General features: G+C 36.0%; 1 protein-coding gene across 1 annotated transcript; it reads left to right on the top strand.

Annotated features, from left to right (window-relative positions):
* Nucleotides 1-5,382: 5,382 nt before the first annotated feature.
* Nucleotides 5,383-6,042, top strand: LOC132272407 (uncharacterized). Its single transcript, XM_059773564.1, has one exon. It carries the CDS (start codon nt 5,383-5,385, stop codon nt 6,040-6,042), a length of 660 nt encoding a protein of 219 aa, XP_059629547.1.
* The last annotated feature ends 7,496 nt before the right edge of the window (nt 6,043-13,538 follow it).

Genomic DNA, 13,538 nt, shown 5'->3' with positions numbered 1-13,538 from the left:
AACTCCGTGAAGGTTTCTGCATTTGAAGTATTTATATTTTCTCTGTCTTGTATTCTCTCTCTCTTATAAAACATTCTCAGCTTTTATATTTTGTTGTGTATTCTGCACGTTGTTGTAACTGGTATCAAAGCCTTACCTCGAGCTTGGACAAATATTGTAAGTTTTCCTTTTTATATTACAGTGTTATATTGTTCTTTATTTACTGTTATAAATCTCATACGTTTGACTACTGTTTAAAGCCCATATTGTCCTGTATTTGCTTGTTTGTCTGTATGACTATTAAAAAGCTTTGTCATAGGAACACAAGGTTTTAGGCACCATAACAGGAATCAAAAGGTCTTAAGAACCCTTAACTATTTCTTATAGCACAATCTACCTCTGTCGGATGTATATGTAATATCGTAGGAAAAGACCCCAATAACTATAGTCATATACCACACTATTTAACTTCAGATCCGCCCAATTTTAGCCAACTTGGCGTAGGAATGAACTTTTTAATCGACATGGTTAATGATTGGAAATACTCATTTCATCCTAACCTAGAATCTACAAATTCTCAAATGGAAACCTCATTTGATGATTTGCAACAAGGAATGATTTCCTTGAATGATAAGCTTGATACTCTTACATAGATTATCTCGCTATCTGACAATCAGGATCTAAAAGATTAGATTCATCAGATGACTGTTGATTTAGCAAAATTAAAAAAAGCAAAGTTATCTGATCTTTACCCTCCTGATGATCCAATGGACAAAGTAAATAAACAATCTACTCCTCATTCACAAAAGAAGATAACCGGTATACTTCTACTCAACCCATATATAAGGTAAAACCCCTTTTCTATGGTAATATAGACATTAAAGTACTTAATGAGCAACCCTTATCAAGTTACAATAAAGAGGAATATGACAGCATCGTCGACTTTTTGAGTTGCCTATGAGAAATGTACATAAATCCTCAACTATCTATTAATGAAAGCACACATATCATCAATCAGATAAGAGAGACTTTTCTACAAAATGAAGCTCTCCTTACACACTTCGGATATAATTTCAATATGTCCGATAGTGATACTGAATCAGAAGAACAAATACATGTTTTCTCTGACCAATCTGATCACGAAGAATTCAACAATTCTAACGACTCAGAATCCATTGATGAAGAAATACAAGCTGATCCATAGCCCTACACATCTTGCTCTCATCGACGAAAGCGCGTTTCTGACACTATTTTAGATGAATCATTTTACGGTGATTTTCCTCCTCCAACAGAAGAAATGCATCCAACAGAAGAAACTGCTATTCCAGCCTCCAGTATACCTACACCTGCTGAGTCTTCTAAAACCACGGAACCAAAACCAGCTGCATCAGCTACATCCTATAATTATGATTATATGACCTTTCCCACCTTTACAAGAAAGGATGACCTCAATAAGTTTCTTACTTCACAAAATGGTACTTATCTTGATCTTACGAATGTCCCCTATAAAGATCATCTCAAAACCATAGACGAATGGGCACAATCTTTAACGATTCTTGTTAATAACCAAAAAACCATTTGGAAAAGAGATCGTTTCCTCTATTACATTGCAGTAACCCTGCAAGGTGATGCTCTTGATTGGCTCCGTCAATGGGATCAAACCCCTCAAGGTAAATGACAAAAAGACGAGCTTCTTAACAATTTTGACGACCTTGATGGTGTTTTACGCGGCTTTGTGAAAATCCTTAAAGAAGAACTAGTCGGCCATACCGGTGAAGTACTTCTCTCAGACAACGCTAATTTCGCTCTTTTTAAAATTGAATTATGCGACATCTGCTGTTTTCACGAATACGTCAAGATATTTAGCAAATATTTTAGGCGTCTTTCTCCAAATGCCATGGAACATTGGTTACCCCAATTCTTCCATAAACTTCCAAGTCCTTGGGATGAGTTAGCAATTAAAGGCTACCCCGACTTTCTTGTTCGAATCAAATGAACCGATAACCTTGGTTTTCGTACCAATTTCATTTATCGTCTTATTAATGAAAAATGTTTAGAAACCAAAGCCAAAAAATAGGTCAAGAATCAAATTAGCAACACCCCCACTGGACAGCGTTGTTGCGATAAAATTCTTCAAGAAACCTGGAAGGTTGGTTGTGCGCCACGTAGCTCTATCACTACACGCCGCTCGTCCAAGAAGAAGAAACAATTCAAATGGTGAAAATGGAAGAAAGGTAAAAAACCTATCCAAAAATCCAAGAAGTGTCTTAAACCATCTTCTTCATCCCCCACTACTTCTAACCGAAGTAAACACAAAGGGAAAAAGACTCCGGAGATCAAAAAAGATTGCAAATGCTATATTTGTAATGAACCTGGCCATATTGCACCTAATTGCCCCAATAAAAGTAAAAGTGCATCTAAAATGATCAAACGCCTTAACGCAGAAGATCTCTGTGTCGTTTATGGCAGCGACGTCTCTGATTCTGACGATATTTTATATGAAATTTCAAGTCAATTCTCAGAATCAAGTGATGATAGCGATGAAGACATCTGTATGATGCAGTTTACTTCTCCTCAAGATGACAAAACCTCTCACATTAAATTAAACAGTATTATTGGTGAAGAAGTCCAGTTTACGAACGAACAATTCATTCAGTTCGCTAAACTCCAGAAGCTGAAAAAAGAAGAAGTCTACAAAACTTCCAAGTTCTCCATCTTTTCAAAAAGGATCGTTGAACAATTCAGCGGTGATACCATTATTGATTACACCTCTAGTGGCAAGCATGGATTCGTTATCCTCAACAGTGATAAGGTTGCTCGATGGCAACTGCAGAATCCTCTCGCACACTATATTCATGTAGGAATGGTTCAGATCAAAATTACTTCTCTGTTCTGCAACGGAACTGATCAACCCATTCTTGCCCTCGTTATGGATAATCGATTCCATAATCCTGTTGATGCCCTCATTGGTGGCGTTCAATCTAATTTTGTTAATAACGTAATTTGGTTTAAAATCAAACCGAATTATTTTGTTTCTTTTTCTGACCCAAACATTGATAAAGTTCTCCAAGTCAAACTTCAACTATCTAATCTCAAAATGGATTTTGATTCTCCTAGTTTAGGGATACAGTGGAACGTTCTTTACGAGCTTACTCGTGAACCCGAGACTGCCACAATTCCTACAATTGACTCAAAACTAGTCACTTTGTTTGAACCTCGTCCCTTTGACTCAGTAATTGAACCAAAATTACTGAAATAGACATATCTGGAAATTCCTCGCAACTGGTTATTCGAAGACATCAACTCGAAACCAAAATTGTGCATAGCTGAGCCTACCGTTACGACTATTCAAGCCTCTGGTTCCAATCTTTATGTAACCAATAAAGAGAAACCACAGTTGCAACGATCAACTTTAGAACGAATATGTAGCAGTCCATCTGGATGGGATAAATTACTTCCCCCAAGAATTTCTAATGCTCAGACCTCCGTCCTGCTACCTCCACGTCGAAGGTATACTTGGAAATACTCATTTCAACTTAACCTAGAATCTACAAATTCTCAAATGGAAACCTCATTTGATGATTTGCAACAAGGAATGATTTCCTTGAATGATAAGCTTGATACTCTTACACAGATTATCTCGCTATCTGACAATCAGGATCTAAAAGATTAGATTCATCAAGTGACTGTTGATTTAGTAAAATTAAAAAAAGCAAAGTTATCTGATCTTTACCCTCCTGATGATCCAACGGACAAAGTAAATAAACAATCTACTCCTCCTTCACAAAAGAAGATAATCGGTATACTTCTACTCAACCCATATATAAGGTAAAACCCCTTTTCTATGGTAATATAGACATTAAAGTACTTAATGAGCAACCCTCATCAAGTTACAATAAAGAGGAATATGACAGCGTAGTCGACTTTTTTAGTTACTTACGAGAAATGTACATAAATCCTCAACTATCTATTGATGAAAGCACACATATCATCAATCAGATAAGAGAGACTTCTCTACAACATGAAGCTCTCCTTACACACTTCGGATATAATTTCAATATGTCCGATAGTGATACTGAATCAGAAGAACAAATACATGTTTTCTCTGACCAATCTGATCACGAAGAATTCAACAATTCTGACGACTCAGAATCCATTGATGAAGAAATACAAGCTGATCCACAGCCCTACACATCTTCCTCTCATTGACAAAAATGCATTTCTGACACTATTTTAGATGAATCATTTTACGGTGATTTTCCTCCTCCAACAGAAGAAATGCATCCAGCAGAAGAAACTACTATTCCAGCCTCCGGTATACCTACACCTGCTGAGTCTACTAAAACCACGGAACCAAAACCAACTGCATCAGCTATGTCCTATAATTATGATTATATGACCTTTCCCACCTTTACCAGAAAGGATGACCTCAATAAGTTTCCTATTTCATAAAATGGTACTTATCTTGATCTTACGAATGTCCCCTATAAAGATCATCTCAAAACCATTGACGAATGGGCACAATCTTTAGCAATTCTTATTAATAACCAAAAAACCATTTGGAAAAGAGATCGTTTCCTCGATTACATTGCAGCAACCCTGTAAGGTGATGCTCTTGATTGGCTCCGTCAATGGGATCAAACCCGTCAAGGTAAATGATAAAAAGACGAGCTTCTTAACAATTTTGACGACCTTGATGGTGTTTTACGTGGCTTTGTGAAAATCCTTAAAGAAGAACTAGTCGGCCATACCGGTGAAGTACTTCTCTTAGACGATGCTAATTTCGCTCTTTCTAAAATCGAATTATGCGACATCTGCTATTTTCCCGAATACGTCAAGATATTTAGCAAATATTTTAGGCTTCTTCCTCTGAATGCCATGGAACATTGGTTACCCTAATTCTGCCATAAACTTCCAAGTCCTTGGGATGAGTTAGCCATTAAAGGCTACCCCGACTTTCTTGTTCGAATCAAATGAACCGATAACCTTGGTTTTCGTACCAATTTCATTTATCATCTTATTAACGAAAAATGTTTAGAAACCAAAGCCAAAAAACAGGTCAAGAATCAAATTAGCAACACCCCCGCTGGACAACATTGTTGCGACAAAATTCTTCAAGAAACCTGGAAGGTTGGTTGTGTACCACGTAGCTCTATCATTACACGCCGCTCATCCAAGAAGAAGAAACAATTCAAATGATGAAAATGGAAGAAAGGTAAAAAACCAATCCAAAAATCTAAGAAATATGTTAAACCATCTTCTTCATCCCCCACTCCTTCTAACCGAAGTAAACGCAAAGGGAAAAAGACTCCGGAGATCAAAAAAGATTGCAAATGCTATATTTGTAATGAACCTGGCCATATTGCACCTAATTGTCCCAATACAAGTAAAAGTTCATCTAAAATGATCAAATGCCTTAACGTAGAAGATCTCTATGTCGTTTATGGCAGCGACCTCTCTGATTCTGACGATATTTTATATGAAATTTCAAGTCAATTCTCAGAATCAAGTGATGAGAGCGATGAAGACATCCGTATGATGCAGTTTACTTTTCCTCAAGATGACGAAACCTCTCACATTAAATTAAGCAGTATTATTGGTGAAGAAGTCCAGTTTACGAACGAACAACTCATTCAGTTCACTAAACTCCAGAAGCTGAAAAAAGAAGAAGTCTACAAAACTTCCAAGTTCTCCATTTTTTCAAAAAGGATCCTTGAACAATTCAGCGGTGATACCACTAGCGATTACACCTCTAGTGGCAAGTATGGATTCAATATCCTCAACAACGACAAGGTTGCTCGATGGCGACAGCAGAATCCTTTTGCACGCTACATTTATATAGGAATGGTTCAGATCAAAATTACTTCTCTGTTCCGCAAAGGAACTGATCAACCCATTCCTACCCTCGTTATGGATAATCGATTCCATAATCCTATTGATGCCCTCATTGGTGGCGTTCAATCCAATCTTGTTAATAACGTAATTTGGTTTAAAATCAAACCAAATTATTTTGTTTATCTTTCTGACCCCAACATTGAGAGAGTTCTCCAAGTAAAACTTTAACTTTCTAATCTCAAAATGGATTTTGATTCTCCAAGTCTAGGGATACAGTGGAAAGTTCTTTATGAGCTAACTCGTGAACCCGAGACTGCCACCATTCCTACAATTGACTCAAAATTAGTCACTTTGTTTGAACCTCGTCCCTTTGACTCAGTAATTGAACTAAAATTACTGAAATGGACAGATCTGGAAATTCCTCGCAACTGGTTTTTCAAAGACATCAACTCGGAACCAAAATTGCGCATAGCTGAGCCTACCATTACCACTATTCAAGCCTCTTGTTCCAATCTTTATATAACCAATAAAGAGAAACCACAGCTGCAACGATCAGCTTCAGTACGAATATCTAGCAGTCCATCTGGATGGGATAAAATTACTTCCCCTAAGAATTTCTAATGCTCAGACCTCCGACATGCTACCTCTATGTCAAAGGTTTACTTTGGTCGAGAAAGGAAAAGCTCCCATTGATGCACCTTTCCTTCCTGGCTCTATCCAATCCATGAAATCCGCAAGACTTTTTCATTTCAGACATGGAAATGATGAAATCCTTACTGCACCTTCTCAAGGAAAAAAGCGAAAGTATACCTATGTTAATGGTATCCTTAACTTCAAAGGTTATAAACCATATAGCCTTTGTGTACTTATCAACAATGGAGCAACAACAAGTTGTTGTCGTTACAACGCCATCCCATCTGAAAAATGGCGACAAATGAAACGTCCCAATGGTGTTCAAGGTATTGATGTTAAACTTCCCATGAATGTCATTCAATTTAAATCAAAAGATGTTGCTATCTGGTTAAATGACAAAAAAATTATCATACCAAAATTACTCTGTTTTCCATATATGTATGGTGATTTTATCCAAGGATGTAACTTTATTTACTGTTATTAACCTTTACTGTTAAACGGAAAAACAATTTCTTTAACTTTAAAAGACAAAACAATTTTTAAAATTTTGATTCAAGAAAATTTAGCTTCTGTTTGTAATGAAAAATTTTCTCCCCAAAAAGGGAAACTAATGAACTTTTTGTTTTAAATGAATCTCACTGGTCATATTCTATTTTAAGACAAAATTTCTCTGACAATCCTTTAAATCTGTGGAGTCGAAGTCCTCGTTTTTGCAGATTAAAACACAAAGACGGTCACGTCATCATTCATGTAAAACCAATGATATATCTCCGCAAAGATATAGACGAATTTGATGATAAACTTTAAGATGGTACGAAACCATAATGAGGTAAAAAGAGGAAAAGCCCGTATGGTAATCAACTATAAACGGCTTAATGAACATGTACTTTTTGAAGGATATTTTATTCCTCGAAAAGATGTTCTCATTAATCAAACTCGCGGAGCAAAAATCTTCAGCAAGTTTGATTGTAAAGCAGTGTTTTGGCAAATAAAATTACGAAAAAAATCTAAGCCATTAATTGCTTTCAGCACACCAAGAGGTCATTATCAGTGGACTGTAATGTCATTCGGTCTCAATACTGTACCTCAGATATATCAAAGATGAATGGACAAGATCTTTAATAACCTTAAAGACTTTGTTGTTGTATACATCGATGATATTCTTGTCTTCTATAAAACAAGAGATGAATTAAAAAAACATCTCCAATGTCTTTCAGAAAAACTGAAAAACCATGGAATCATTCTATCTCCAACAAAGATAGATGTTGAACAGGAATCTATAGATTTCCTTGGCCTAGTTTTAACCCACAAAGGTATAAAACTACAGGACCATATTATTATTAAAATCCGTGACTTTCCAGATGTTATTCAAGATAAAAAGTAGCTACAGAGCTTTTTAGGAATCTTGAATTATAGCCGGAACTTTATTAAAGACTTATCTCAAAAAGAGCTCCCTTTAATAAAGAAGCTACAGAAAAATACAGTGTTTGACTGGACGGATAACGACACCATAGTTGTCCAACAAATCAAACGAGATTTGGTCCGTATCCCTAAAGTTTATTTTCCCCAAAATGGTGATAAACTTATTCTTGAAACTGATGCCTTCGCCTTTTGCTGGGGATCTGTGTTAAAAGCCATTCCACAGGACAAGTGGGATGAAGCTATTTTCCCAAATCATCAGATACGAGCACGCAAAACTCCTATCCTAAAAAAGCTTCAAAAAGAAGAATTGATTTGTGGCTAAAATTCTGGCAAATTTAAACCCAATGAACAGAATTATATTATTTATGAGAAAGAACTTCTGGCAATTAAATTAGCAATAAAACGAATTCATATTTATCTTGTTCCAGAAGATTTTATTATTCGAACTGATAATCAAGCAGTTAAAGATTTCCTAATAAACAAAAGGAATTATTTAGAAGGACGACTATTAAAATGGTATAATGTTATTGCTCAGTATTCCTTTGCTATTGAACATATTAAAGGCACTAATAATTTTCTTGCAGATTTCTAAAGTAGGAATTATAATGAAGTATCTAACCAAGATATTTCTTTGACTACCGATGAGTGATCAAGGTAAAAAGCCTCTTCCTAATAAAGACGGTTGGATTACAAATGCTAAAAAAAGCAATCGGTAAACCAACTACATCACAGCTTAACAATTGGTTTGTGGTTTTTGCTGGTCACCAACCAGGAATCTATTCGAAATGGAACGACTGTCACAAACAGTTGCGATCATTTTCTGGCTCATGTTTCAAGGCTTATGACACACTTCTAGAAGCCCAAAACGTCTTCTATAACGTGGGTAAAGCCTCACAAAAAATGTTTTCTCAACTCCAGGAGCAAGTAGAGGTAAAAGACTTCTATAATCCCGGTCTTCCAAACAATTTTTATAATGAAATTAATAATGTTTGGAAATTTCACAAAATTGGTGCTAATAAGAAATTCAGGCAACACCTGAGTACTCTTACTTCTCTTGTACCAGAACAAACAGCTATGACAGATGAGCTTAAAAAGCTTTGCATTCAAATCTGTCTCACCATTGACTGGGAAAAAGATTTTTCTTTATCATAAATAAATTGTTTTCTTAAACTTGCCCAGTTAGTTGGAGAACTTGATTTTCCACAAAATACGTTTGCTAAAATCAATCGTATATGTCTCATTGAAAAAGCAAGGAACATTTTTCCTCCTGAACTTTTTCGAATAATCGTTGCAAAAACAGTGGATCATTCTGCTACAATAAAAAAAAATTTTACTTCTCAAATCATGAAGAAATTAATACTTTCGACATGATCTATAACGGGAAAACAATCCCAAAAATGACTCTTTTTATTGTTCCCCGGTTTTCCCTGGTCAATGGAACCTGTCGATTGGGGAGTAATTAACAAAGTTACTTTCTTATCTCATGACTGTCATTCCTGGATTGCATTTCCTGCAATGATCAAAGCAATGATCTATAAAGTCACTTCTCACTGGAAATACAGTCGAAATCTAACTTTCTGGATTTCTAGTACTCTTGGATGGCGAGAAAAAACTCGTTTCTTTCAACCCATCCTGATTTGGTTCCTTAAAACTACTGAAGAAGCAGATCTTGAGCATACTTAACTTCTCAATTATTAAGAAATCGCCAACAGCATCGATCCGTATTACCTTGCAATGCATAGTCTTATTCACTTGCATGATAAAGCCCGAAGAATCCTAAATGAAACTTTTGATAACAATGATTAAATCGGTTATTGTTGTAATGAACGAAGACTTTTCGTTACCACTCTGACTATGTATTATCTTGAATATTCAGAGAACGACATTCTGACCGCCAAAGAATTTCTAAAAGAAATCGTGGTTAATACAATTGACGTTCTAGAACCCGTCCGCAGCGGTACTGATGACATCAATCTGGATTGGACATTGCTGATGCTCAGTCCCTAGTCAGCACTCCTCCACTTGGTGAAAATGAACCCGATAATATAATCGATGCAATGGAAGGATAACCTGTCACTCTTCTCTCTAATCGACTGCAGTTCATCCAGCACACGATAAGAAGAGCTGTCACTTTTACTATTCTTCAACAGTGAAAGTAGCCGACAAACTATTCATCAACAGTGAAAGTTGCCGACATCCACTTTAAAGGAACAGTATAAAGAAAGATTCCTTCTTATCTTCTCGTGGATTGTTTTCTTTTGTAACGCTATTTAAACCGAAACTCCGCGATGGTTTCGGCATCTGAAGTATTTATATTTTCTCTGGCTTGCATTCTCTCTCTCTTGTAAAACTTTCTCAGCTTTTATATTTTGTTGTGTATTCTGCACGTTGTCGTCCAAGAAGAAGAAACAATTCAAATGGCGAAAATGGAAGAAAGGTAAAAAACCTATCCAAAAATCGAAGAAGTATGTTAAACCATCTTCTTCGTACCCTACTACTTCTAACCGAAGTAAACGCAATGGGAAAAAGACTCCGGAGATCAAAAAAGATTGCAAATGCTATATTTGTAATGAACCTGGCCATATTTCCCCAATAAAAGTAAAAGTGCATCTAAAATGATCAAATGCCTTAACGCAGAAGATCTCTGTGTCATTTATAGCAGCGACCTCTCTGGTTCTGACGATATTTTATATGAAATTTCAAGTCAATTCTCATAATCAAGTGATGATAGCGATGAAGACATCCATGTGATGCAGTTTACTTCTCCTCAAGATGACGAAACCTCTCACATTAAATTAAGCAGTATTGTTGGTGAAGAAGTCCAGTATACGAACGAACAACTCATTCAGTTCGCTAAACTCCAGAAGCTGAAAAAAGAAGAAGTCTACAAAACTTCCAAATTCTCCATCTTTTCAAAAAGGATCCTTGAACAATTCAGCGGTGATACCACTATCGATTACACCTCTAGTGGCAAGCATGGATTCAATATCCTCAACAACGACAAGGTTGCTCGATGGTGACAGTAGAATCCTCTTGCACACTATATTCATATAGTAATGGTTCAGATCAAAATTACTTCTCTGTTCCGCAAAGGAATTGATCAACCAATTCTTACCCTCGTTATGGATAATCGATTCCATAGTCCTGTTGATGCCCTCATTGTTGGCATTCAATCCAATCTTGTTAATAACGTAATTTGGTTTAAAATCAAACCGAATTATTTTGTTTCTCTTTCTGAACCAAACATTTAGAAAGTTCTCTAAGTCAAACTTCAACTTTCCAATCTCAAAATGGATTTTGATTCTCCGAGTCTAGGGATACAGTGGAAAGTTCTTTACGAGCTTACTCATGAACCCGAGACTGCCACCATTCCTACAATTGACTCAAAACTAGTCACTTTGTTTGAACTTCATCCCTTTGACTTAGTAATTGAACCAAAATTTCTGAAATGGACAGATCTGGAAATTCCTCGCAACTGGTTATTCGAAGACATCAACTCGGAACCAAAATTGCGCATAGCTGAGCCTACTGTTACCACTATTCAGGCCTTTGGTTCCAATCTTTATATAACCAATAAAGAGAAACCACAGCTGCAACGATCAGCTTCAGCACGAATATCTAGCAGTCCATCTCAATGGGATAAATTACTTCCCCTAAGAATTTCTAACGCTTAGACCTCCGACCTGCTACCTCCACGTCGAAGGTTTACTTGGGCCGAGAAAGGAAAAGCTCCCATTGAAGCACCTTTCCTTCCTAGCACTAATCAATCTATGAAATCCACAAGATTTTTTCATTTCAGACATGGAAATGACAAAATCCTTATCGCACCTTCTCAAGGAAAAAAGCGAAAGTATAACTATGTTAATGGTATCCTTAACTTCAAAGGTTATAAACCATATAGCCTTTGTGTACTCATCGACACCGGAGCAACAACCAGTTGTTGTCGTTACAACGCCATCCCATCTGAAAAATGGTGACAAATGAAACATCCCATTGGTGTTCAGGGTATTGATGCTGAAGCTCCCATGAATGTTATTCAATTTAAAGCAAAAGATATTGCTGTCGGGTAAAATGATAAAAAATTTATTATACCAAAATTACTCTGTTTTCCGTATATGCATGGTGATTTCATCCTAGGATGTAACTTTATTTAAAGTTATCTTCCTTTACAGTTAAACGAAAAGACAATTTCTTTTACTATAAATGACAAACAGTTGTTGAAATTTTGATTCAAGAAAATTTAGCTTCTGTTTGTAATGAAAAATCCCCCCCCCCCCCCCCGCCCCCCCCAAAAAGGGAAACTAATGAACTTTTTGTCTTAAATGAATCTCATTGGTTATAATCTATTTTGAGACAAAATTTCACAGACAATCCTTAAAATCTGTGGAGTCGAAGTCTTCGTTTTTGCATATTAAAACACAAAGACGCTCACATCATCATTCGTGTAAGTCCAATGATATATCCCCGCAAAGATATAGACGAATTTGATGATCAACTTCAAGATCTTCTTGAAAAGAAGCTCATTGAATGAACCAAAAGCCCTCATAGCAGTCTTGCTTTTATGGTACGAAACCATACTAAGGTAAAAAGAGGAAAAGCCCGTATGGTAATCAACTATAAACGGCTTAATGAACATTTACTTTTTGACGGATATTTTATTCCTCGAAAAGATGTTCTCATTAATCAAACTCGCGGAGCAAAAATCTTTAGCAAGTTTGATTATAAAGCAGGGTTTTGGCAAAAAAAATTACGAAAAAAATGTAAGCCATTAACTACTTTCAGCACACCAAGAGGTCATTATCAGTGGACCGTAATGCCATTCAGTCTCAATACTGCACCTCAGATATATCAAAGATGGATGGACAAGATCTTTAATGACCTTAAATACTTTGTTGTTGTATACATCGATGATATTCTTGTCTTGTATAAAACAAGAGATGAACACAAAAAACATCTCCAATATCTTTTAGAAAAACTGAAAAACCATGGAATCATTCTATCTCCAACAAAGATAGATGTTGAACAGGAATCTATAGATTTCCTTGGCCTAGTTTTAACGCACAAAGGTATAAAACTACAGGACCATATTATTATCAAAATCCGTGACTTTCTTGATGTTATTCAAGATAAAAAGCAGCTACAGAGCTTTTTAGGAATCTTGAATTACGGCCGCAACTTTATTAAAGACTTATCTCAAAAAGAGCTCCCTTTAATAAAGAAGCTACAGAAAAATACAGTGTTTGACTGGACGGATAACGACACCACAGTTGTCTAACAAATCAAATGAGATTTGGTCCATATCCCTGAAGTTTATTTTCCCCAAAATGGAGATAAACTTATTCTTGAAACTGATGCCTCCGACTTTTGCTAGGGATGTGTGTTAAAAACCATTCCACAGGACAAGTGGGATGAAGCTATTTTCACAAATCATCAGATACGAGCATGCAAAACTCCTATCCCAAAAAAGCTTCAAAAAGAAGAATTGATGTGTGGCTAAAATTCTGGCAAATTTAAACCCAATGAACAGAATTATATTATTTATGAGAAAGAAGTTCTGGCAATTAAATTAGCAATAAAATGAATTCATACTTATCTTGCTCCAGAAGATTTTATTATTCGAACTGATAATTAAGCAGTTAAAGATTTCCTAATAAACAAAAAGAAATGTT

Source organism: Cornus florida, unplaced genomic scaffold, assembly GCF_030987335.1.
Source record: "Cornus florida cultivar Cherokee Brave unplaced genomic scaffold, ASM3098733v1 CherokeeBrave_3.0.0_Hap2_Chr09, whole genome shotgun sequence".
Lineage (NCBI taxonomy): Eukaryota > Viridiplantae > Streptophyta > Magnoliopsida > Cornales > Cornaceae > Cornus > Cornus florida.
This window is presented reverse-complemented; position numbering and strand designations above follow the sequence as displayed.